The 24,382-nt window shown below is 36.8% G+C and overlaps 1 protein-coding gene across 2 annotated transcripts in view; it reads right to left on the bottom strand.

Moving 5' to 3' along the window:
- The window catches only part of PRKD1 (protein kinase D1), a 303,790-nt gene that overhangs the window by 73,740 nt on the left and 205,668 nt on the right, over positions 1 to 24,382 (bottom strand). For both annotated transcript variants that reach the window (XM_082737949.1, XM_082737950.1), the window contains exons 3-4: positions 6,843 to 6,974; positions 5,463 to 5,623 (exon numbers count right to left, since the gene is read on the bottom strand). In XM_082737949.1, the coding sequence (XP_082594075.1) occupies positions 5,463 to 5,623; positions 6,843 to 6,974 (293 nt within the window). The remainder of the gene's footprint in view (positions 1 to 5,462; positions 5,624 to 6,842; positions 6,975 to 24,382) is intronic.

Raw genomic sequence — 24,382 nt, 5'->3', positions numbered from 1 at the left:
TGTTCAGTGCATGGATAAATAAACCGTGGATACCTAGACAATGGAATATTATTCCATGCTAAAAGGAAAGAGTTCTCAGGCTAAGAAAAGACATGGAGAAAACTTTAATGCATATTACTAAGTAAAAGAACCCAATATGGAAAGGACACACACTATATGATTCCAACTATATGACTTTCCGGAAAAGGCTAAGCTATGGAGAAAATAAAAGGAACACTGGTTAGCAGAAATCAGGTGAACATGAAGAGGGAAGAACATGTGGAACAGAGAGGACTTTCAGGACAGTGAAAGTACTTTATATAATATCATAATGATGAACAGACAATTATACATTTGCCCAAAAAAAGAACGTACAGCAAGATCGAACACTGAGGTGGAACTTTGGGTGATTATGACGCGTTAGAGTAGACTCATCAGTATTAACAAAAGTACCACTCTGACAAGTGATGTTAATAATGGGAGGGGCAATGCATGTGCTGGGAGAAGTGGTATACGAGAAATTTCTGTATCTTTCTTTCAGTTTTGCTGAGAATCTAAAACTGCTCTAAAAATGAAGTCTAAAAAATTAAAAAGCAAGAAACAAAAAAAATGCTTGTACATATCTTTCTATAGAAAGACACATAGAATCTTTCTATAGAAAGACACATATAGAAATATATGTGTCTATAAACTTTTCTGTTGAATATAAACCTAGGAGTAGAACTATGGAGTCACATGATACACATATGTCCAGCTTTAGAAGATAAAGGCCAACCATTGTCCAAAGCTGTTGAACCAATTTATATCCACACAGTAGTAGTATATGTGAGTTCCAGTTCCTCCATATCTTCATCAATACTTGCTATTGTCGGGGTTTTTTTTTCAATGTTAGACATTCTGGTGTAGAACTATTTCAATGTTGATTTAACTTTATTTTATATTTTTAAAGAGCTTTATCCACTTATTTGAGACAGAGACAGAGAGAGCGATAGACAGCACAGGAGTGGGTAGGAGAGAGAGAAGCAGGCTCTGCAGTGAGTAGGAAGCCTGACATGGAGCTTGATCCCAGGGCCCTGGGACCAGGACCCAAGCTGAAGGTAGATGCTTAGCCAACTGAGCCACCCAGGTGCCCCTTGATTTAACTTTAGACTCCTTATAACTAATGAAGTACATTATTGGTTGTGCTCTTTTATAAAGTGCTGTTCAAGTATTTTTTGCCTGTATCTTTTATCTTATGCCTTATCTTTATCTTTATCTATATCTTATCTTTATCTTATATATATCTTATCTTTATCTTATGCCTTATCTTTAAATGGAGTTGTCTATCTTCTAAATTTTTGTAGATGTTCTTGGTATATTCTGAATATGAGTTTTTTATAAGATAGATAACTTGAAAAGATCTTTTCCCATTCAGTGACTTGCTTTCCACTCATTGGTATTTTTTGCTGAAAACAGTTTCTTAATTTTAATGATCTCCAATTTTTCACTCTTTTCCCTTTGACAACAATCGGGCTGTCTGCTCCTCGGAGAGCCTGCTTCCTCCCTTCCTCCTCTCTCTGTCTCTGCCTGCCTCTCTGCCTGCGATCTCTGTCTGTCTAAAAAAAAAAAAAAAAAAAAAAAAAAAAAAATATATATATATAGCTTTCCAACCCCAATTTCTTGTAGCTATTCTTCTATGTTATCTCCTTGAAGCTCCCAATCTACCTGGAATTAATCTTGTATATGGTGTAAGGTAGAGTCAAGATTCAAGTATTCCATATAGATAACCAATTGGTCCCAGAAATATGTGTTGAAAAGACCATCTTTACTCACAGCAGTGATATCCTTGTCAGAAATCAGTTGGCTAATACATACATACAGGTAGTTTCTAAACTCTCTTTATTCTATTTGATTGGTTTATTGTTCTGTTCTTGTATAATACCACCTTGTTTTTTCATACTTAAGCCTTGTGCTTAAGACAATCTACATTGTCTTAACTGTGACTTTATAATATGGAAATTCTCCAGCATGTTTCTACCTCAAGGGTTCTCAGCCTCAGTACAACTGACATTTGGGGCCAGATAGTTGTTTGTTGTGGGGGCATGTTGGGTGTATTGACCTCTCTGTGACTTCCTTCCTTCTGAGACATTGGTACTTCAAATCCTGATTGCTTTGGTAGCTCTTGGGTACCTCCAAGTATTATGTTGTTCTCTTTTCTTCTGTTATGTTTTATTCAGCTTTTATAATTGTCCCTTGTAGGACACTGATGAGATATAAATAAACTTCTTCATAGTTCTGAAAAAGATCAACTTTTTGTCTAAGACTAAGTCTTGTAAAACATGGTTTCAATTGGTTTTGACTTTTCCCAAATACCACAAGAACATTTGTAAATTAAAACAAAAAGATGAAAAAAAATGAGTAAAACAGACAGAAATGACAAGATCATCTAACCCCGACTTCTACGATTTTCTTAAAAATATATAAAATGGATATCATCTTATTAAGTATACTTATATATAATGATAGAATATATTAATGTATCCTACTTAAGAACCTGTTGAGTTTTTCTCATTTCCTTCTAATACTGGTGATGATTTACTAAAAGGTATATACCCCTGTTGAGTTGTTATGCCATTAACTGACTGCATTTTGGGTCTTCCTAAAAGAGGGGCTGCCTCATGGTTGTTATAATGAATAGTTTACTGCCAAAATTGGTGACAGACAGAGCCTGTCATATGATCTATGTTGTTATACTTTTTTTTTAATCTTAGCAGTAATATGAAAATCTGAGATTCAATTCATGTGTCAAAAATTAATAAATTAATAGAATTACCAGTGTCTTCATCTGTATGTGAAATGATGATTTTATAGTCAAAATAATCCATCAACAATGGACAGGAAAAATCATTTTCTTATGTTTGAGAGAAAAATCTATACACTTGTCATGGCATAACTGCAACATGGATGAATAATGGAATTAATAAGCAATGCTTAAAAAAAAAAAGCAATGCTGCAATGCCATCTTTTTATCTTGGTCATTGTCTTTTTCAGAAATGGAAAAATATCTTTTATTGTATCTATTACTAAAAGGTTTTATTATTATTGCCATAATATTACTTTTGATTAGACATTTACTATAAATTTTTAATTGCAATTATTGACCTTTCATGTCTTGCCCAGGGATAAAGAGGGACATAATCAGTGTACTCCAAAATGCCTGGGTAGGGTGGTTTTGTCCCTACATAAAGTAGGTAAGGCATGACCATGACCCAAGACAACCAGAAAATATGTGCCCTCTCAAAGTGGGCCAGTGTTGGCTTCCTTTCTCAGGTATTGGATAAGAAGAAGAGATAAACAGGTATACCATAAGGGCACAAAGAGCTTTGATACGTGTAAAACATGACTTTTCAAATAGTGTCACAAATATTACTTCCAAAGTCATTGCTCATTTAAAGGCTACCTGTTGGGCATTTTATAGTATGTTATGAAAATTTATGATAATAGTATCTTTCAAAGTATTTTATGGCTCCAGTATTTTCTCACCTCACAAATTTCTAAGTTGGTCACAATCTTATAAGCCTCTTTGACAGACATGGTTAAAAATGGATTTTAAAAAATACATTAAAAAAACATTTTAAGCATTCTACTATAAGAATTTCCATTCAGCAATAAAGCACTAATGAATTTCAAGATTTCGTGCAAAATATAGCTTGTAATCAAGTAATTCAAATGATGAAATAATTATTTAATTTGGTTAAATAAAGCAATTAAATAATTTGATTTAAAAACCCATGTTAAAGACTATAGTTACGTAACCTAAATTATATTTACATATAAATTATATATATTTATAAATATATACATGCATATAATTTAAATATGTAATTCAATTTGTACTTATAAAATCTAAATTATGTGTGTAATGTTCTATATTATTTATATGGCTGTATGTGTATGTATATATATAAATGTGATAGATGTATATGTATATATTATAAAAAGTTAACATAGATCCAAAAGAAGGATCTTCAGCATTAATCATCTAGATTCTAATCTAGTCCAAAAACAAATGGCTTTAGAGCTTTAGATTTCTTGTGGGATGTTAGATAAAATTTTAAGAACTAAAAATAATATACAATTAATTTACAATTTTGCTTCTTAAACTTATTTTTAAGTATTCTATAAGCATTGTCTCAGTGACTGACTTAAAAGTGAGAGTAACTGCTATAACTTGAAAAATCACTACCTATAAAAATTAAAACTAAATCAAGGAATTTCAGAATTGGGAAGCTGATATGAATGATTTGAAAAAGTAAATAGCTTTTGATTTAAGCATCTTCCAATTAGACTATCACTGGTTTCCATTAATGCGACATTACAGGATAATATCACACACATACATTTTGAATAGTTACCAAACATAAGATATTCTTCTAGTTAATGGCAGGATTAAGTACTTGCCTTCCCTCAACAGGTTTCCTTCATGAAAGACAGACTGAAAATACAACAAGGTCTCAAAAGAAAGTCTTGGGAAGACAGACTATAACATTTTCCTATTTACCAAAATGGGCATTCATTTGGGCGATATGTCTGGTTTATGCTGTAACAAAATTTAAATGATATAAAGATCACAATAAAACAGTTTCCAAACAAGGGACTCATTGATACACCTTTTTTTAGAGATGTCTTCAAAATTTATTGCCTCTTTCTACTCCAAAAAGGATGAATTTAACCTTAATGTTGTAATAATTTTTAATGTTTTTCTTTAATTGATTTTTATAAAAGCTAGATTATAAAAAGTCTTTGTAATACTCTTTGGGGCACATGGAGTAAATATGGGAAATTTAATGTCTCATACTGTTAGCTTATATTCTTATTTTAAATAATTCACATAATTACCACAATTTTTACTTGGTTTTATATGTTTGGAAAAATCCAATTTAACTGTCTTAAAAAAGAATATTTAAGTGATATCCATATGATAAGTATTTTTAGAGCTAATGGAAATATTTAACGTATTCAAGTCCAATTTTTCTCTCAGCATTTGTCAATCAGTGTCACTCTGACAATATTCCAAAATATATGCTAGCGATGCCAAGACGTTAAAGAGCAATTTTAAAATTTTCTCCCAGAATAAATATTCAGCTACGTCACAAAGTACTCTAATCATCTTCGGAGAAGTACTTCTTTTTATCTCTGGTTTCTAAATTCCAACAAACTATGTTTTGCAATAGTCACACATGAATTTGTGCTGCTCTGGCCTGATGACCACGATGAAACCTCACATATCTCTAATTGCAGGAGGCTCACAGATAAAAGCAAACTCAAACTGTTGGATATTTGATGAAGCACTGACCAACCTATAGCACAGGCCCTGAAGAAACCTAGTCATTAACACCTTGGCTGTGTCCTCCCTCCCAGGGCCCTGTCTTGATTGACACTGTTATCACCCTGGCCCACAGGTTCTTATGTAAAAGGATAAATGGATAAACAGGAGGCTGTACCAGGAGAGGCTCCTCAGGGGCGCTGGTGGAGAGCTCAGCAGACGCCGTACGGACGGTGCTGAGCCCAGTGAGGGAAACGTTGGAGAGCCTTCTCCTCCTCACGCCACTGCAATTGTTGGGGATTTTAAATGCACATCTCTTATGGTAATTTAGACCGCATCCTGGAAAGAGAAAGTAAAAAATGATTTTTGTTCAACCATAAATTAAAAGCTCTTCTAGTATTAAATTGTGCATTTTTAAAAATAGTACTGTTTCTTGAGGCTATTTGGAAATTCAAATTTTCTCTTGAGCTTTTTCTGATCTCTTTTCACATTTTGTAAATAGGGTGGGTTTTGAATTCTGATTCTATTGGACAAGCTCAGCATCTACTCTAGTTACCATTTTAAAACAAATGTTCTTTGATAGAATGGACTTGGGTTCTGAGGGATCTAGCAACAAAAACCCAGAGGGATCACTTGAGATGCATTTTTTTTTATAAAGATTTTATTTATTCATTTGACAGAGAGAAATCACAAGTAGATGGAGAGGCAGGCAGAGAGAGAGAGAGAGAGAGAGAGGGAAGCAGGCTCCCTGCTGAGCAGAGAGCCCGATGCGGGACTCGATCACAGGACCCTGAGATCATGACCTGAGCCGAAGGCAGCGGCTTAACCCACTGAGCCACCCAGGCGCCCCTTGAGGTGCATTTTTAACTGCCACAAGTTTGAATGTGAGTGGATACATAAGGGAAAGTTAATCAGAGTGCATCACACTTTTGAACTACATTGATTTGAATCCCAGGTTCACAATTTTTTGTCCACATGACCTTGCAAACCTCAGTTTTGCTATCTATAGATAGGCCTAATAACCATGTAGAATTAAGAAAATATGTAGAATAACTTACGTGGTAGTTTCCACAAGGTAGATAATTAGGAACACACTATTCTTTTCAATATTCCTACTATTCATTGTTCACATGAGAAACAGGGGTACAAGCTCATCTGCCACTCTATAGCTGAATGACCTTGCATGGTTTGATGAGCCTCCTAAATCTCTGCTCATTTCAACAAACATTTATTGAATGTCTACTAATCCAAATTCTGACTAAGGATGCAGAAATTTTTTTTAGTTTGTTGCCAAAATAACACAAAAGAAACATAGCTACAAAATATGGGGGAAACGGTATGAGTGTCAAGTTTCCTGGATCAGAGCAAATAGGCTGAAGACAAGAAATGTAAAGAAATGAACAGAACAGAATCCATGCACCCCAAAATCGCTGGAAGACATTCAAGGGAAAGAAGACATTATTGTAGAGGACACAATATAAGCAGAGGGCACAGTGTAAGCAGATAGCTCGTATGTTCCCACATGTGACTGACGTGACTGGGGAAGGAAAGACCTTACCTTCACATTTAAGGCCTTGACGCACCAACCCCCACAGCATTTCTCCACAGTGATCACAGAAAGCTGGAGCTCTGTATGAATGAACAAAAAGAGCGTGGGGACGAATCTGAAAGTCTTCAAAGGTGGCAGAAGCTGTAGAAATAGTAAGATCAATAAGTGAAATGGATACTCTGATCTGTAGGTAATTAGCATACAGGATAATTAATATGCAAGTATGGATATAATGCTCTGGGCAAAGTCAGGAAAAATAAGATGCAACGATGCTTGGCGTTAGCCGTGAGATTCCATTCTTCCCACCCATAGCTTTACCACTGATGGCACAGCATAGCCTCTCTTTCCTCTTCCTACAAGTCAAAGTCTCAGGGCACTTTGAGAATAGGTAAAATGGGTAAGAAAGCATGAATCAAAGGACAGTTCAATCAGATTTACAAATACCAGATGTTACTTTAAAATATTTTGCTTTTTCTTCCCCAGAAAGGCAATCAGAAATACTAATGAAAAAAAAATTTGGTGGATTGAATTCGACAGATCAGAAGATGCGATAGTTGAATATGACCATGAAAACCTACATCAGAAGAGTGGGGCCCCACTGGAAGACAGATGAGAAATCTGAGCATCTTCTTCTTGGGGACATAGGGTTGTTTGAACTCTTAGGCAATATAAAAGACCATTTATTATGACCTAAAATTAACTAAGCAGCTTCTTCAACAATATGTAAGAGGGACTTAAATACACACTCTGGTGAATTCCAATCCACTCCTTAAGAAATACACTTAAGCATCGTGTTGATGATGTGGGGTTACTTTTTGTTATTGGATATTGCTACTTATGCTACTTCTGCAAAGTACTAAATTTCATTACTCTTTTAAGTTATATTTTTCCAAATGATATTTTTTATGGTGTTTCAAAAGTAGTTTATGGTTTTTATTGTTGTTCAAGTCAAGAAAGATACAGAGAATTGAAAGTTAAAGAGCACCCACCTTCCCAAAATTCTAACGGGCAAGAGATATATCTTTCTGGATTTATTTGCATATGTAGGTTAATGCTGAGCTTACCCACAACTGTCCAGGGAGAGCTGACAAGGGAGGGAGAAGAGCTGAATGCAGCTTTGCTATTATTCAAGTGACACCTCACTTAATCATCATGAGCGTCAGTTTCCCAGACATAAAAAGAGATCTGGCTGATGGTAACTTCTACAAGCCCTAAGAGTTTACACTTCCATTAAAGTTAGGATCATGTGCACTTGATTTCATGAGGTTTTATTCAAAGAGAACTTGGGAGGAAAACATAGGCCTTAAATATATTGTTCTACTCTGCCCCTCTCTCTTCCTTCTGGTTGCTTTCTTGCCTTAACTTTTTCAAGACACCTCTGTTAAGCACCTTCAGTGTTGTCGATGGTACAAATGGGGATAAAGATCTAATGACGAGTAAGACATCTCTACAGAGCCTACCCAACTAGCAAGAAGGTAGGTTAAAAACAAACAATCCCCCTCCCTGATAATAAGTATAAAATGACTCACAAGTTTCAGAGAAACAGTAAAATGTGGCCTACAATACTAAAGAGAACTAAAACTACAACCCATAGATGTTCTGGCTCCCAAATCACTGTCCTTCTCATCATGCCAGAGTTACATTTTGTCTTCCCTATCTCCACCCAAAGAGTTATGTCCAATAGCCCAATGCTGTGGGGAATAAATATGCACTGTTTTCCCACTGCTGCTTTGGAGAGCAGGCTATAGACTAACAAATCACTCACTGAGTGTACTTCGGAAGTGCTTACCTTGTTAACTCAGGTATGAAGGTATCATAGAGTGCATACTGAAAATGTAGGCCATTCACCTCTGCTAGGTAGGTGTCCAAAATTATGAGGACAACTCTGAGGGTATCACGTCCCTCAGGGCAAGTGATAACAGAAAGTTCAGGAAGGTGCATCACTTCCAGCATAAAGAATATTACTGATGGTTCACAGGACATACAACTGGACCGTAATAGAAGAGCAAAAAAATTTTAATGGGTTGATTGTTCTTTGAGCCTTGAATAAAAGCACTTTATTCTAAATTAATGTGCTTTATTGTTGAAAATCAGCTTATTAAAATTATGACTTTTACCCAGTTGGAGAGATAGTTAAAATAACAAGAATAATTAGGATTTCTTGAGCTCTTAATATATATTGAATATTATGCTAAGAGATTTAAGTATGGGAAGAAGAAGCTGACCAAAAAACCACCAACAACCACGTACCAACACTGTCTACATGAAGTTTTGACTAGTGTTAATATTCTTTATAAAAAGGATATCAACTCAAATAAGTTTGAGAAATTGCATACTATGTTTCTCACTTCAAGATTCACAATATTATAGTCAATGCCTATCAGTAAAGGAGCATGATTTGGGTACCAATCATCTACTTTTATGGTTTGGTCAAAACACATCTAATTTGGGGATGGTAAATTCTCTTTAAAACTGAGCTCTCTTACTTACAGATAAAATTTATTCTTAAAATATCAAAGAAAATACTCTGTGCAGATCGTTAACTCCTTACCTCTTCTTTCCCCTACCCCTAAAAAAGTTACCCCTCAGGACCAAACAACTATGATGATACTATAATACCAATTAGTTAATCATTATTGTGGCTTTCAAAATAAGGAACATCAGTATTTGAGAATATGAATACTAAGCTGTGCACTCAGATATTTTTTAATTAATCAGAAAAAATATAAATAATTTACCTGAAGATTTTCAATGACCACACTCCTCCACCCCCCCAACCCCATTTATGTCAGGTAAGTTTATTTTTTTCACTTTTTGAAGGGGATTAACATTCATAAGCAGTTAGCACCCTTGACTTATGTTTAAATGCCATTTTCTAAAGTTCAATTTTAATATTCTCCTGTTAATTTTAGAATAATTAAATACATTTTTAAAATAAAACTACCAAGTGTGGGGAGGTTTTACATCCATTTGAAATCAAAGCACAACATCCATTCATTATGAATTTACCTGTTCTGCACCCTGGGGGAAATCAGCATTAGCTGAGAGTATGCATGCCATCTCGTCTAATCACAAAATTGCACTTCAGAGATAATCACTTAGCACAGGAAAACAAAGTGAATGCTGTAATTCCATTTCACTTAAGTTTTGGAATCAAAATGGACAGATAAGAGTACGAATATTAAAGTGTCTAGAGACTCTAAGAGAGGAACAATGTGCTATCTGTCAGTTTGTCATAATCAATCAACCGACCTAAATTAAAAGCATGTGACAGGGCTACAAACTAAGCACAATGGGCCCCTTATACTGGTATTTGTGTCTCTTTGATTTGCTCTATTCAAAATCTATTGTTATACACCAGTGTGCAGGAGAGGAGAAAATGACATGCTTTCCTTAGTCACTGAGCATTTGAAACAGGTAATTGAGCCAAAAACTCTAAAATAATCAGTAGTTCTTTTAAGATTCATTATGAATTGTTGCACAAAATGGAATAAACTGTTTGGTTAGCGGTACAGAAGAAATGAGCCTTCTGAAGCAAAATAAATAATCTCTGGAGGTCAAAATTATTTGCATAATAAAATAAAATAATGTCAGCCCCTCCAAGATTTTCAGTAATTTTTTTTTATTGATAATTTTGGCAATTTGGGAGAACCATTAAGTCTTTTTTTTTTTTTAAGATTTTATTTTATTTATTTGACAGAGAGAGAGAGAGAGAGAGAGAGAGACAACTAGAGAGGGAACATAAGCACGGGGAGTGCGAAAGAGGGAATCTGGCTTCCAGCTGAGCAGGGAGCCCAATGGGATGTGGGGCTTGATCCCAGGGTCCTTGACCTGAGCCCAAGTCAGATGCTTAATGACTGAGCCACCCAGGCACCCCAGAAACATTAACCCTTCCTGGCATCAACAATTTGGGACAGATATAAGAGAAAAAGTTAACACATTGCAAGTATCATCTCTTTCCATTTTTAACAAGCAATCTATGAAGTAGATATTATCATCCCTACTTTACAAAGGAGAAAACTGAGTCTCAGAGAAATTAAGGAGCTGTCCTAGGTGAAATAGGATCTTGATTCAGTCTTCCCACCTGAACCATACAAATTCTTTAAGCTGCTCTGGATCAAATTATCATATTTCTCTGACTACTAAAAACACTATGGACTATAAACTGCACATTTATTTTATTAATCACTAGAAAAGATTTTTTAAAACTCGCTATTAGATATAACACACTAACCTTGTATCATGCAACCTTATCTCAGATGCAAAAGATACTGGAAGAAAAGGAGTCCATGTAGTAACCATAGAATGAAATTAATTCCAATTATGATCAACTGTCCTTTCTGCATGGACTCCATTTTTTGAAAGCCTTCTGCCTCCAAACAAATAGGAATCAACAATAACTCGTTTTAAAATTGTCACAAAATCAAAGGTAATACATCACTAACAGCCCATTGGAATTTTGTGTCCACGTGATAACCAGTGTTGCCGGTTACGGCCAAGAGCAAAAGTTTTTTAAAGCTGTTAAGATTTGTTGTAGATAAATTTGCCTTTTCTTAACCTCCAGAATATTGCAAAGAGCTTCTGGATACCATTCCCACATAAAAACACATACTCATCAGTTTTAAGGCTAAGAAACCATTCTGTCCTTTAACATCCCATCATTTATCCAGACACACATAATAGATATACACAAATCATCCTCTGTTCTTTGAGAGCTTCCATTGGTGGAATGATGACCCCTCGCAAATCAGTTTATTGCATTTGTGAATATCTCAAATTAGTAGAAAGATTTTTTTTATTTTTAATACTGAGACCCAAACACTCCTTTGTAACTTCGATATGGTCCACATCTTTCATAAATTAGCTCATGGAGGCCAAGTCGTCCTAATATCTTCAAGCATGTAGTTGACAGACACTAGTTTTATTGACGTATCTACAACCTACTATGTAATGTCATACATGTTTGAAATAGAAACATGACAAGGAACTGTATCTGTTGTTGAGGGTTCAAAGTCAAAGTGAGGATGACGGATCCATAAAAATCATAACAGAAAATGCAGAGAAAAAACACAAAAGAAAGGGTGACTAGGACTGCCTGGATCTGTCAAGGAAAGTTTCCTCAAGGACAGACACAGAAGAGGACCGAAGGATGAAGTGTACTGTATTGTGAAAAGTAGAGAATGGGACTAAGAGGGAACTTTTTTTTTTTTAAAGATTTATTTATTTGACAGAGAGCGAGATCACAAGGAGGCAGAGAAGCAGGCAGAGAGAGAAGGGGAAGCAGGCTACCTGCTGAGCAGAGAGCTGGATGAGGGGCTTGATCCCAGGACCCTGAGATCATGACCTGAGCCGAAGGCAGAAGCTTAACCCACTGAGCTACCCAGGTACCCCAAGAGGGAACTTTTTTTTTTTTTTAAAGATTTTATTTATCTATTTGACAGAGAGAGACACAGCAAGAGAGGAACACAACAGAGGGACAGTGGGAGTAGGAGAAGCACGCTTGCTGGAGAGTAGGGAGCACAATGCGGGCCTCGATCCCAGGACCCTGGGATCTGGACCTTAGCCTAAGGGAGATGCTTAGCGACTGAGCCAGCCAGATGCCCCAAAAGGGAACATTTTTATATGTCTGATTTTATTTAATTATAGACAATTTATAGGATTAGCTACATATTTCTTTATATTATGATTACTGTGAGTTCTTGACATTTCATCTTTGGTGTACTGTCAGGATGGTTAGCAAAGGGATTCCCAACAGTCCATGAGACAGTTGCCTGAAGTCTGACAACAGATCATTTCAATGCTATTGTGGCCCACATATTTGATGACGCTTGTAAAATTAAGTTTGCATATGTCTGTACTACCTCTGCCCCCCATACACACATATCTGGTCATTTCTTTCTGCTTCTTCATTTGTCCCAGTCTCTCTAAGCTATGTTTGTACCAGATTCTCCCTTTGAAGAAATGAGATGGGAATTTCCATTTTTGACTCATATGTGGCCAGAAAAACGTTAGTGAGGTGCAATGATGGGAACTTGGGAGGCTATGAATATCCCAGAGATTAAAGCAGCCAAGAGGAAAAATACCATAAAATGTATTTAGATATGTTTGATTAGGCAGTTCAGAAAGTTCTGGGTAAATATTTTATAAGTCCATGGCCAGAGACCCTTAAAAAAATAGAGCTCTAAGAGGAATGGTCTTCAAAACTCATATGCTTGTTTGCAGATCCCAGGTTCCACATTTTAGGAAGTCCCAACAATCTGTAAATACAGTATTTGAAGTTTAAAAGCGAAGCCTGTCAAAATATGAGGAAGTGGTGATGCAACATGGAGGCTTAAGTGGGTAGGAGAAGAATAAATGAAACAAGATGGGATTGGGAGGGAGACAAACCATAAGTGACTCTTAATCTCACAAAACAAACTGAGGGTTGCTGAGGGGAGGGGGTTTGGGAGAAGGGGGTGGGATTATGGACATTGGGGAGGGTATGTGCTTTGGTGAGTGCTGTGAAGTGTGTAAACCTGGTGATTCACAGACCTGTACCCCTGGGGATAAAAATATATGTTTATAAAAAATAAAAAATTAAAAATTAAAAAAAAAAAACCCATAATTCAGATCACATTTTAAAAAGTGTCTAGCAATGCTTTTCAGAGATGCCCTCGCTAGTTCTTTATTACTGTATAGGTAATATGGTGTTGTAGTGATGAAAATCATGGACAGAGCATCAGAGCAGACCGGGCTACTAATCCTGGTCATAGCAAATGAGTGGGTAAATCACAGTTTACCTCTCCGAACCTCTGTCTATTAAACTGAACCTGTCTATTAAACTGGCTTAGTAAAGCTCACCTGACTGGGTCATGAGGAAGTCACAAAGAAACCAGCCCAGTTCCAGTGGTGGTTATCACAAAAATGTCTTAGCATAATTTAGATTAACAGTATGGTAGCTTTGTGATCCAGAAGACCTGGGTTTGAATCCCAGTTATTATTAATATTATTTATAATATTATGGTCACCATCAATATTAATAGAAGGCAATACTGCTTTTAAATCTATTACCAATCCATAGCACTTAAAAAATCTAAGTGGTTTAAAAACTATTACTCTTTGTTCCCTCTATTACCTCATAAAGAATAAGTTTCCACTCCAGAGGAAATTGCTTTTCTATCTACTGTTCTGGTTAACACTAATTAAATGGAGCTAAGCCCACAGGACAGTGTCTAGTTCCTTCTCTAAAATGAATCAATTAACAGTTAGGAATTGCCATGGGGAAAGAAGGGTCACCATATCCTGATGTGACTGAATGACAAATGCCACAGCTGGAAAGAGATTAGAGAGCATCTCAGGTCAAGAAAGAACATAAATGGTTGCCCCATGTGTCCAACGTAGAGGAAAAAGAAAATTAAGTAAAAATGTCATGGAGTCAAATTCTAGCTAATGAGGGCAGGCTCTGCAGGCACCCTGAATGAGGGAAAAAAGGTCAAGTCTTTTTCTTCGAAAGCTCCAGCACATACAGGAAACGTTATACCTTTAAGAGGATAATGACCTCATTTACATGAGGAACAGCCACTGCACAAACCACCCTTTAGACTGCTTACAAATGGCTGGTGATACACAAGGCGAGGTACAGTACTCTCTGAAATGCTCTGATAGACCGTGGGGTTTCTGGCAACAACTGGTATCACTGTTGACAAGGACAGTTGCACACAGAGACACCAAACTGAGGTCCTAGATGCTTGCTTTGAGTTGAAGTTTCACTGTACCTTTCATAAAAACAGATGCTTACTTTGGACTCATAAACAACAGAACCCTTAAGAGCTGTGAAATCTGCTGGGTATTCCCACTGCAGAAGAAGCAAGAATTCAGTGCGGGCTGAACTGAATCCGGGCTTGCTGCAGGCAGGAACAGTTCTCGCTACTGCTGAGGGGACCCAGAGCAGGGGACATGCTTTTAAGAACTAGGCTGACTCATTCATTCATTGTTCTACTCTGGCTCACCAGAAAAAGAGCTTGATCCATTGAGTATCTAAGGTTATGCTTTTTAGTCAGGTGCACTGAGGTACAACTTACATTAAGTAAAATCCATGCTTTTTTGCGTACGGTTTTGATAAATAAATCATTATGTAACTAACACCATATGGGCCAATTTTATCAACTCCTCTCAAATTCTCCCATGCCACTGTGTAGACAATCCCCTCCTCTCCCCCCACCTCCCTCCCCTGGCAACTCCTGATTTATTTTCTGTCCCTTTTTCAAAATGTCACATAAATGTAGCCTTTTGAGTATAGCTCTGTCAGCATAATGTGTTTCAAATTCATGCATGTTGTATGTGAATCTGTAGTTCGCTCTTGTGTATGGCTGAGTTGTAGTCCGCTGGTTGATTTGAAACAGCCTGCTTACCAACTCCCCAGGGGGATGTTTCCCATAGACCATCAGTTTATCCATCTAGCAGGGCATTAGGGCATATAGTCGTTCTGAGATTAAGGCTGGTAGGGATGTAGGATCCAGAGCCCAGGTTCCAGTGGGACGGCAGAGGCAGAAAGGAATGTTTGTGATCAGTCCAGGACATCCATACACAGACTTTACTGTTGAAAGCAAATTTTTTTAAAATTTTTATTTATTTATTTTTTTTACAACACTGGACAGCAAATGACTTTGGAAGGAGATGAGGTGGCTACACTGCTGTTTCCACCTACCACTTGTAAGCTGCAGGATCGCTCTGTACCTCATTTCCCTCATCTTTTGAAATAGGTATTAATTATAAACTCAAATAACAGTTTCATAATCATTTTAATGAGAAAACATTTAAAAATAACAGTATTATATTTGGCACTACACTGTGGTAGTACACAAAATATGGTGAAACATAGTAGACATGGAGATTTATAATAATCTTATGGGTTTTTTTTTGTAATTAGCAAAAAATAAATCCAAAATAGATCATAGACATAAAACCTAAACCATAAAACTTCAAGAAGACAACCTTAGAGAAAATGTTTACGACCCTGAGCTAAGCAAAGATTTCTTAGATACAACCAAAACTTTCATTAATTTTCAAAAATTGGTAGACTTTATCAAAATTAAAAACTTCTGATCTTCAAAAGATCTCTTAAGAAAATAAAGAGACAAGCTACAATCTGGGAGAAAGTATTTGCAAATTACATTTCTGATAAAGGACTTGTATCTAGACTATGTTAAAAACTCTCAACAATATTAAGGAAAAAAATAGGTTTGAAAGACAGTTGATCAAAGAATCTAATGTAGATGGTAAATAAGCACATGTAACCTAGTTCACTGGGGGTACATTGTAGGTTCAGTGGGCTTTGGTACCTTAGTTTGGAACTATTATCTCTATTTATGATACTCTTTCTGGTGTAAAATTATTCTTTTTTTTTTTTTAAGATTTTATTTATTTATCTGACAGACAGAGATCACAAGTAGGCAGAGAGGCAGGCAGAGAGAGAGAGAAGATGAAGCAGGCTCCCTGTGGAACAGACAGCCCTATGTGGGGCTCGATCCCTGGACCCTGGGATCATGACCTGAGCTGAAAGCAGAGGCTTTAACCCACTGAGCCACCCAGGTGTCCTGGTGTAAAATTATTCTTGTTCTAAATATTTAATTTACAAATTAACATGTTTGGGGACATAACCCATATACAGGTCTGTCTATACTTATTACAGGATCTTATATCACATTTCACCTTTATAATTGAAATCACAAACTTTGGTCCTATTTAAGAAAATATTTTGGGAGATCATCATTACCAATTTTTAGAAAACACCACGAGTACTTGCAGATTATGATTTTTAATCTAAATTAACTATGTTTGGACAAGCTTTAATTAATTTTGTGCAGCAACATTCATGTTTTGAATATCAAAATGCTCTACATGTGTATGGTAAGTGAAATACTATTGCAACTTTGTTCATTTCCTCATTCAATATACATTTTATTCTCATACAGAATAGTCATATCTGAAATTTAGCATTTAATTCCACTTTCCTGTTTCAAATTGCAAATCCCAATGTCATTATTATTTAAAGCAACAAAGGGTTTATTTTATCAGCATATAAAGTCTAAACAAGCTACCTAGTGATTTCAGGACAAAAAAGGATAAATAGCATAGGAAAAAAAAAAAACATTTAAAAGAAGATAGATGTAAATTTTTATGTAAATTTGATATTTCCTGCTCCAGTTTTAGGTAGTAATGCTCTTCCCATGGGATACACCAAGTACTGAGAGGGAGAGGAACAAAGTAGTTTTCAAATTATATATGTAATCCTTGAAATTCAGATAGTAGCTCCTTTCCTAGTCTACAGCAATATTCTCCTATGGTCAAGTATCATTTCATGTGATGGCAGAGTTCACTGTGCACTGGGCATGTAGGTAACACAGAGGCAGAAAGGACTGTGTTATTCAATACAGTGTAACCGGTTAGGAAGGCCAGTTGTGGAGCAAGACTGCCTGGTTTGAAACCCGGCTTCACCCCTTATGAGGTGTCTAAGCCTGGCCATGATTCTTGATTCTGTAGGAATCAGTGACGGCATCTGCACAATGAGAGTGATACCAGTAACAGTAATTCAGGTTTTGAATGTGGACAAATTAAGCTAAAACTCATGACATTTTTGAGAGGGGAGTTCTGGAGAATACTTTAGATCATCTTGAATCCAGACCTACATATGGATTTTCCAAATTATCATATCTGCTACAAATTTAGTATCACTTTGCCTGTTCCTTTCCAATATTTCTACTTCATTTCTTTTTTGTTGCATTATTCCATTTTCTAAGGATTTCCTGAACAATGTTGAAATATGCTCTTTTCTTCTTAAACTTAATTGGACTGTGCTTTGCATATTCTTGTTAAAAATGATGTGGATTTAACTATTTCTTATTAAAATTCATGAAAGATTATAAAAATTGACTTACTAATAATGTCAAATCAACTTTTTATTCCTCAAGTAACTTGGTTATTTTGTATTATTCTTTTGTATTCTTACAGATTCTATTTTTCTCAATACTTTATTTAGGACTTTTATATCCAGAAAGAAAAAATATTTCATTAATTGCTTATAGGTTCTGATTTCAGGTATTCCTGGGTTTTAAGTACAATTTTACTACTAAGTAACTGACTGATTTCTGGCAAATTAGGTAATTTTTCTACACGTCTGAAAAAGGCTTATCACAGTGCCTAGTAAATGGTTAAGTGTTTAAAAACACTTGTCATCCCATTGGTGGACATAGTCTATTCTTTCTTAGTTTCCTTTCTGTCTTAGTCAGCTTGGGCTGCTGTAACAAAATATTACAGACTGGAGAGCTTATAAACCAACAGTTCTGGAAGCTGGGAAGTCCAAGATCAAGGCAGTAGCAGATTCAGTGTTTGGTGAATCTGTTTCCTGGTTCACAGATGGAGGTCTTTCCCTGTCACTAACTGTAGATGGCAGAAGGGGAGATAGAGCTCTCTGGGGTACCTTTTTTTTTTTTTTTTTTTTTAAAGATTTTATTTATTTATTTGACAGAGATCACAAGCAGGCAGAGAGGCAGGCAGAGAGAGAGGAAGAAGCAGGCTCCCCCAGTGCAGGGCTCGATCCCAGAACCCTGGGATCATGACCTGAGCCGAAGGCAAAGGCTTTAACCCACTGAGCCACCCAGGCACCCCTGGGGTATCTTTTATAAGGGCACTAATCCCATTCATGAGGATCTACCCTCATGACCTAATCACCACCTAAGACCAATCACTTCGGAGTAGGGATTTCAATGCGAAGTTCAGGGATGTAAACATTCAATCTGTAGCATTTCCTTTTCCTTCTTTTTTTTTTTAAGATTTTATTTATTTATTTGACAGACGGAGATCACAAGTAGGCAGAGAGGCAGGCAGAGAGAGAGAGAGAAGGAAGCAGGCTCTTACTGAGCAGAGAGCCCTATGCGGGGCTCGATCCCAGGACCCTGAAATCATGACCTGCGCTGAAGGCAGAGGCTTAACCCTCTAAGCCACCCAGGCACCCCCTTCCAGGCTTTTCCTTCTTAAACTGTCTTTTCCAGGTTTTAGTATTAAAATTTTGCTGGGTTAGAGTAAGGTATTTGACAAGAGTTTCAACTTTCATGTGTTCTGAAATAGGCTGTACTTAGATGTTTGATAGAAATTCTACCAAAATTGCTGACACATTTCTCTTTCTTTGAGTGTGCGGGGAGAAAGTTAATACATCTTTAAGAAATTGTAATTTTTTTTTTCTATCAGTTAAGTGTGTGTATGTGTGTATGACTGTATATACCAGAGAGTAATGAGAACATTCCAATGAATTATTACAACCCAAATCATATGACAGTGAATAAATCTTACAGTTAAAATATATTTCAGTACTCAATTGATTTTAATTGTATCTTTAATGAAAATAATGGACTTTAACATAAACGTGCAGTTTTAAATTAATACTGTGAATACTTGAATCACAACATGATTAGCATACATTTAACATGATAATCCCTACCTTAAATCATAAAATAGTATTTGAAATGATAAGTAAGCATTAAAATAAACATTAAAAACAGAGGACAATTTGTACATCAACTTCCAGCTTTGGTAAGTTAAAAGCTCCAGCCATTATTATATGCTGCATTCTATCAGAAGGCCATATGGCAGAAGAAAGTGTAATCATTTTCCTGGAATCTTTTTTAATAATTTTCCTAGATGAAAATGATAAAGAAAAAAACCAGAAACCAAGCCATGTGCCATATTTATCTAAAAAGCTGATGAAAATAAACCCTAAAAGTGGAAATTTTAATGGAAGAAAATTGATTTGATAATAAGCAGAGAATAGTTTCAACATGTACCATGTGTCAATTTTAGCCCATCTTCCTAAAGGGTGCTATAAACATAATATTAGCACAAGGGATTCTAAGCAAAATGATCCAAAAGGTGATTTTGCCTGTAGGATTATTACATTTGGTAGAGCTTTGAAGTCTTTTCAAAGGTCATTGTTCTTGGCACTCAAAGATGGTATCTGGCCTTCAACATTTCTTGGCTCACTCTACATTTACAGTAACACTCTCTGGATTATTTCTACACTCAACATGATTAAAGCAAACAGATACAGCCTCCTCCAACATATTCCAAAGTAGCAAAAGATTCATGGTCATTCCTCTAGGATTTTATATTCTAGCTGAGGAAAGATGGTAAATATACTAAAAACAAACAAAATAGGTCAAGTAGACCATAACACAGTATGTAACCAAACATGGATTTGGAGATTGTAAAGGTCAGGAAGAGTGCCTGGAAAGAAGGGAGACTGCACAGAACGATATGCTGTAAAAGTTGAAGGCAAGTATTAATCTTGGATTGAAGAAGAAAAAGAATTTCTCAGATAGAAACACAGTGGGAATAAGGTTCAGGAGAGGAAATAAATGTGGGACATTGGGGGTATTGAAGGAATCAAGATATTTGGATGGGAAGGTTATTACAGTCAAAAAGTAGGAAAGACAGTGGACAGTTTATTGGAGGTCAGCTGATGGCCAACTTTGGAATTTCAAGTTGAGACTCTAGAATGTAGTAAGACATCATTTAAAGTCTTTTTTTTTTTTTTTTTTTTTAAAGATAGGAATTTATTTTAGTTAAAAGTTTCACATATAGAAAAGAGCATATAAGAACTAATGGGTAGGGTAAAGAAGAATAACAAACTTTCTATCCAAATGAAGAAAATTACCATTACCGTAGAAGCTCCCTGCCTTGTGATCCCCTCCCCAGCTAGGCGGATTACATAAAAAAGGGTTTTGGTGAGATTAGCTGACTCATGTTTAGAGCATGTAAAGGGAAAACACAGAAAATACAGAGACACTTGAGAAAGCAACAAGAACCCAGGGGGCCTTGAGCTAGGAAAGAAGCATGGGAACAGAATATAGAAGAAAGGAACAAGCTATGGAAGAATGGGAAGGCAAAAATGACTCCACTTGTTTGTTCTGCTTGTTTATTTCTGGAGTTGTTTTAGTTTGGCTTGTTTTTGGATGCATGAAACAAAATATTGGCACCATTGAAAAAAAAAAAGGAAAGAAAGGAAGATTTGAAGGAAAGGCCCATGTTTTAGACCCATAGTTGAGAGAATGAAATATTTAATTGTAAAAACTACATCAGTCTAGTAGAGACTACACAGACCTTTGAGAAGTAAGAAGTAGAGCAAGACTTAGGATTTGAGGCCTGAGGGCTAAGAAAGAACCAGGTGGCAGGATTGTTAGAGGAGGAAGTACAGGGCAGGGGGACCCAGGAGCACGTGGTCACAGATGAAGGAGGAAGAAAGCCTTTGGAGAAGGATGAATTGTGTGGCCTGAGAAAACAGCTCCATACTTTAAACATCAGGTCAGTTAGAGACCTTTGCAAGAGTAAGTGAAGCAGCAGAACACAGCCTGCTGGAAGCTAAGGAAGAGAAAGAAAAGAGAGGGAAGCAGTTATGTTAAGTACTTCTTTCCTCATTTAGAAAACCAAATGAATCTCCCGTACATAGACCAATGGGACAGAATAGAGCTGAGATAAGGACTCTCAACTCTTTGGTCAACTAATCTTCGACAAAAGCAGGAAAAAATATCCAATGGAAGAAAGACAGTCTCTTCAATAAATGGTGCTAGGAAAATTGGACAGCCACATGCAGAAGAATGAAACTGGACCATTCTCTTACATCACACACAAAGATAAACTCTAAATGGATAAAAGACCTCAATGTGAGACAGGAATCCATCAGAATCCTAGAGGAGAATGTAGGCCGTAATCTCTTCACCATCAGCCACAACAACTTCTTTTTCTTTCTTTTTTTTAAAGATTTTATTTATTTATTTGACAGACAGAGATCACAAGTAGGCAGAGAGGAAGGCAGAGAGAGAGGGGGAAGAAGGCTCCCTGCTAAGCAGAGAGCCCGATGCAGGGCTCCATCCCAGGACCCTGAGACCATGACCTGGGCAGAAGGCAGAGCCACCCAGGTGCTCCAGCCACAGCAACTTCTTTTAAGACATGTTTCCAAAGGCAAAGGAAACAAAACGAAAATGAACTTTCAGGACCATCAAGATAAAGCTTCTGGGAGTGCCTGGGTGGCTCAGTGGGTTAAGCCTCTGCCTTCGGCTCAGGTCATGATCTCAGGGTCCTGGGATCAGCCCCGCATCAGGCGCTCTGCTCGGCGGGGAGCCTGCCTCCCCCTCTCTCTCTGCCTGCCTCTCTGCCTACTTGTGATCTCTCTCTCCCTGTCAAATAAATAAATAAAACCTTAAAAAAAAAAAAGATAAAAAGCTTCTACACAGCAAAAGAAAGTCAACAAAACAAAGAGGCAACCCACAGAATGGGAGAGGATATTAGCAAATGACACTACAAACAAAGGGCTAATATCTAAGATCTATAAAGAACTCCTCAAACTCAATACCCAAAAAGCAGATAATCAAGAAAAAAAAAAAAACCAAAATGGGTGGAAGACATGAGCAGACACTTCTCCAAAGAAGACATACAAATGGCTAACAGACACATGAAAAAGTGTTTATCATCATTAGCCATCATGGAATTCAAATCAAAACCACACTGAGATACCACCTTACACCAGTTAGAATGGCAAAAATCAACAAGGCAAGAAGCAATAAACATTGGAGAAGTTGTGGAGAAAGGGGAACACTCTTACACTATTGGTGGGAATGCAAATTGGTGTAGCCACTTTGGAAAACAATGTGGAGGTTCCTCAAAAAATTAAAAATAGAGGTACTCTATGACCTAGCAATTGTAGTAGGTATTTACCCCCAAATATACAGATGTAGTGAAAAGAAGGGCCATATGCACCCCAATGTTCATAGCAGCAATATCCACAATAGTCAAACTGTGGAAAGAGGCAAGATGCTCTTCAACAGATGAATGGATAAAGAAGATGTGGTCCATATATCTAACGGAATATTACTCAGCCATCAGAAAGGATGAATACCCAATAGTTGTATCAACATAGATGGGACTGGAGGAGATTATGCTGAGTGAAATAAGTCAAGCAGAGAAAGTCAATTATCATATGGTTTCACTTACTTGTGGAACACAAGAAATTACATGGAAGACATTAGGAGAATGTCTTTAGAAGGGAGGGGGGTGGGGGAATGGGTGAGCCTGTGATGGGTATTAAGGGGGGCATGGATTGCATGGAACACTGACTGTTATACGCAAACAATGACTCATGGAACACTACATCAAAAACTAATGATGTACTCTATGGTGACTAATAAAACACAATTTTAAAAAAGAGCTTCTTTTATGCAAAGCAACTGGCATTATAAGGTAGCAGAGGTTCAGAGAGATGCCTTTAGTTCTACAGCAAGAGCAAAATATCCTTGGATTGTAGCTGTATCATGATAATCCTGCTGAGGCATCCCATAACTAGCCCTCTCGCTCCTTTAATAAGCCCAAGGCAGAGCTGAGATTTTCATCACCTCTCTCCTCTTTCATTACTTCTTTTCCTCTTTATGCTTTAAGAAGGAGAAACAAGACACATACATATTTCCTATTCAGTGTCTAAACCTCCCTGTGCTTTCTTCTCACAAATGGCATGCATCTACTGCAGAAGTTCTTGACCTTGGTTGTGCACTAGAATCACCTAGAAAGCTTTAAACCCATGGAAAGTTCTGGTTCTAACCCATAGAGGATCCAATTTAATTATTCTGGTTTGGAGCACAGACGTGAATTTTTTTTAAACTCTCATGAGTGAAGAAGGTTGAGAATCACTGCCCAAGGCTGACCTCCTGATTTTCATGGGTCTCCAGAAGCTGATCACTTAAAAAGGACTTAGGATCCAGCATCAGTTTATTGTTTTTCAAGCTATTGAGGGACACATTTGAAGTAAGATGTGATCCCCATCCATAATTTTGCTAAGCAAGGAAATTAAAAAAAAACTCCTATATATAAAAATTTTAAGAATATCAAATGCCATATGTGACTCTATAATGGCAATCAGTGAGGACTAACGCAGTCAAAAATACATGCCTGATGCCATGCATCAAAGCACAGGAGCAAATATGTCAGTTTAACACAAGCCTACTAAAATCAGAAACCTATGAGAAAGACAGTCTACTACTTCAGTTAGAAGTAATAAAATTCTTCCATCTTCCAAACATCCTTTACCACTGATCAGTGTTTGCCTGCAAGTTCAATAACTCTCTGCAGGCAATGCTGTGAACATCTCCCATAAGAATAGGGAGTGACAGTAGCAAAACAGGGGCCATACAGATGCCATCCCTTGCCTAGCATCTCTACCTTCATTAGTTGCTAGGATAAACAAGGGAGAGAAGCTATGCGTTTCCCCTCTGGGGACTCTAAAATACAAGTATATTTGGACTTGGCCACTGTGGCATGAAAGATTACATAAGACTCAGAGCTATGGTACCATTCTATTAAAAATGCCACTTACTGAGATCTGATGGTCCACCCTGGACCTTGGTGAAACTGATTCTAGGCAGCAAGAAGCAGGCTTACTGTGTCTTACTGAGTTTACTCTCTTGATGAGAATCATTTACCTCTAATCCAGTAGGCTCACTTGGTATCTACTTCCTGTCTAGCTCTTCATC

This window comes from Mustela nivalis (assembly GCF_964662115.1).
Source record: "Mustela nivalis genome assembly, chromosome: 6".
Classification (NCBI taxonomy): Eukaryota; Metazoa; Chordata; class Mammalia; order Carnivora; family Mustelidae; genus Mustela; species Mustela nivalis.
The sequence above is the reverse complement of the archived record's forward strand: the minus strand, read 5'-3'. Positions and strand labels throughout refer to the sequence as shown.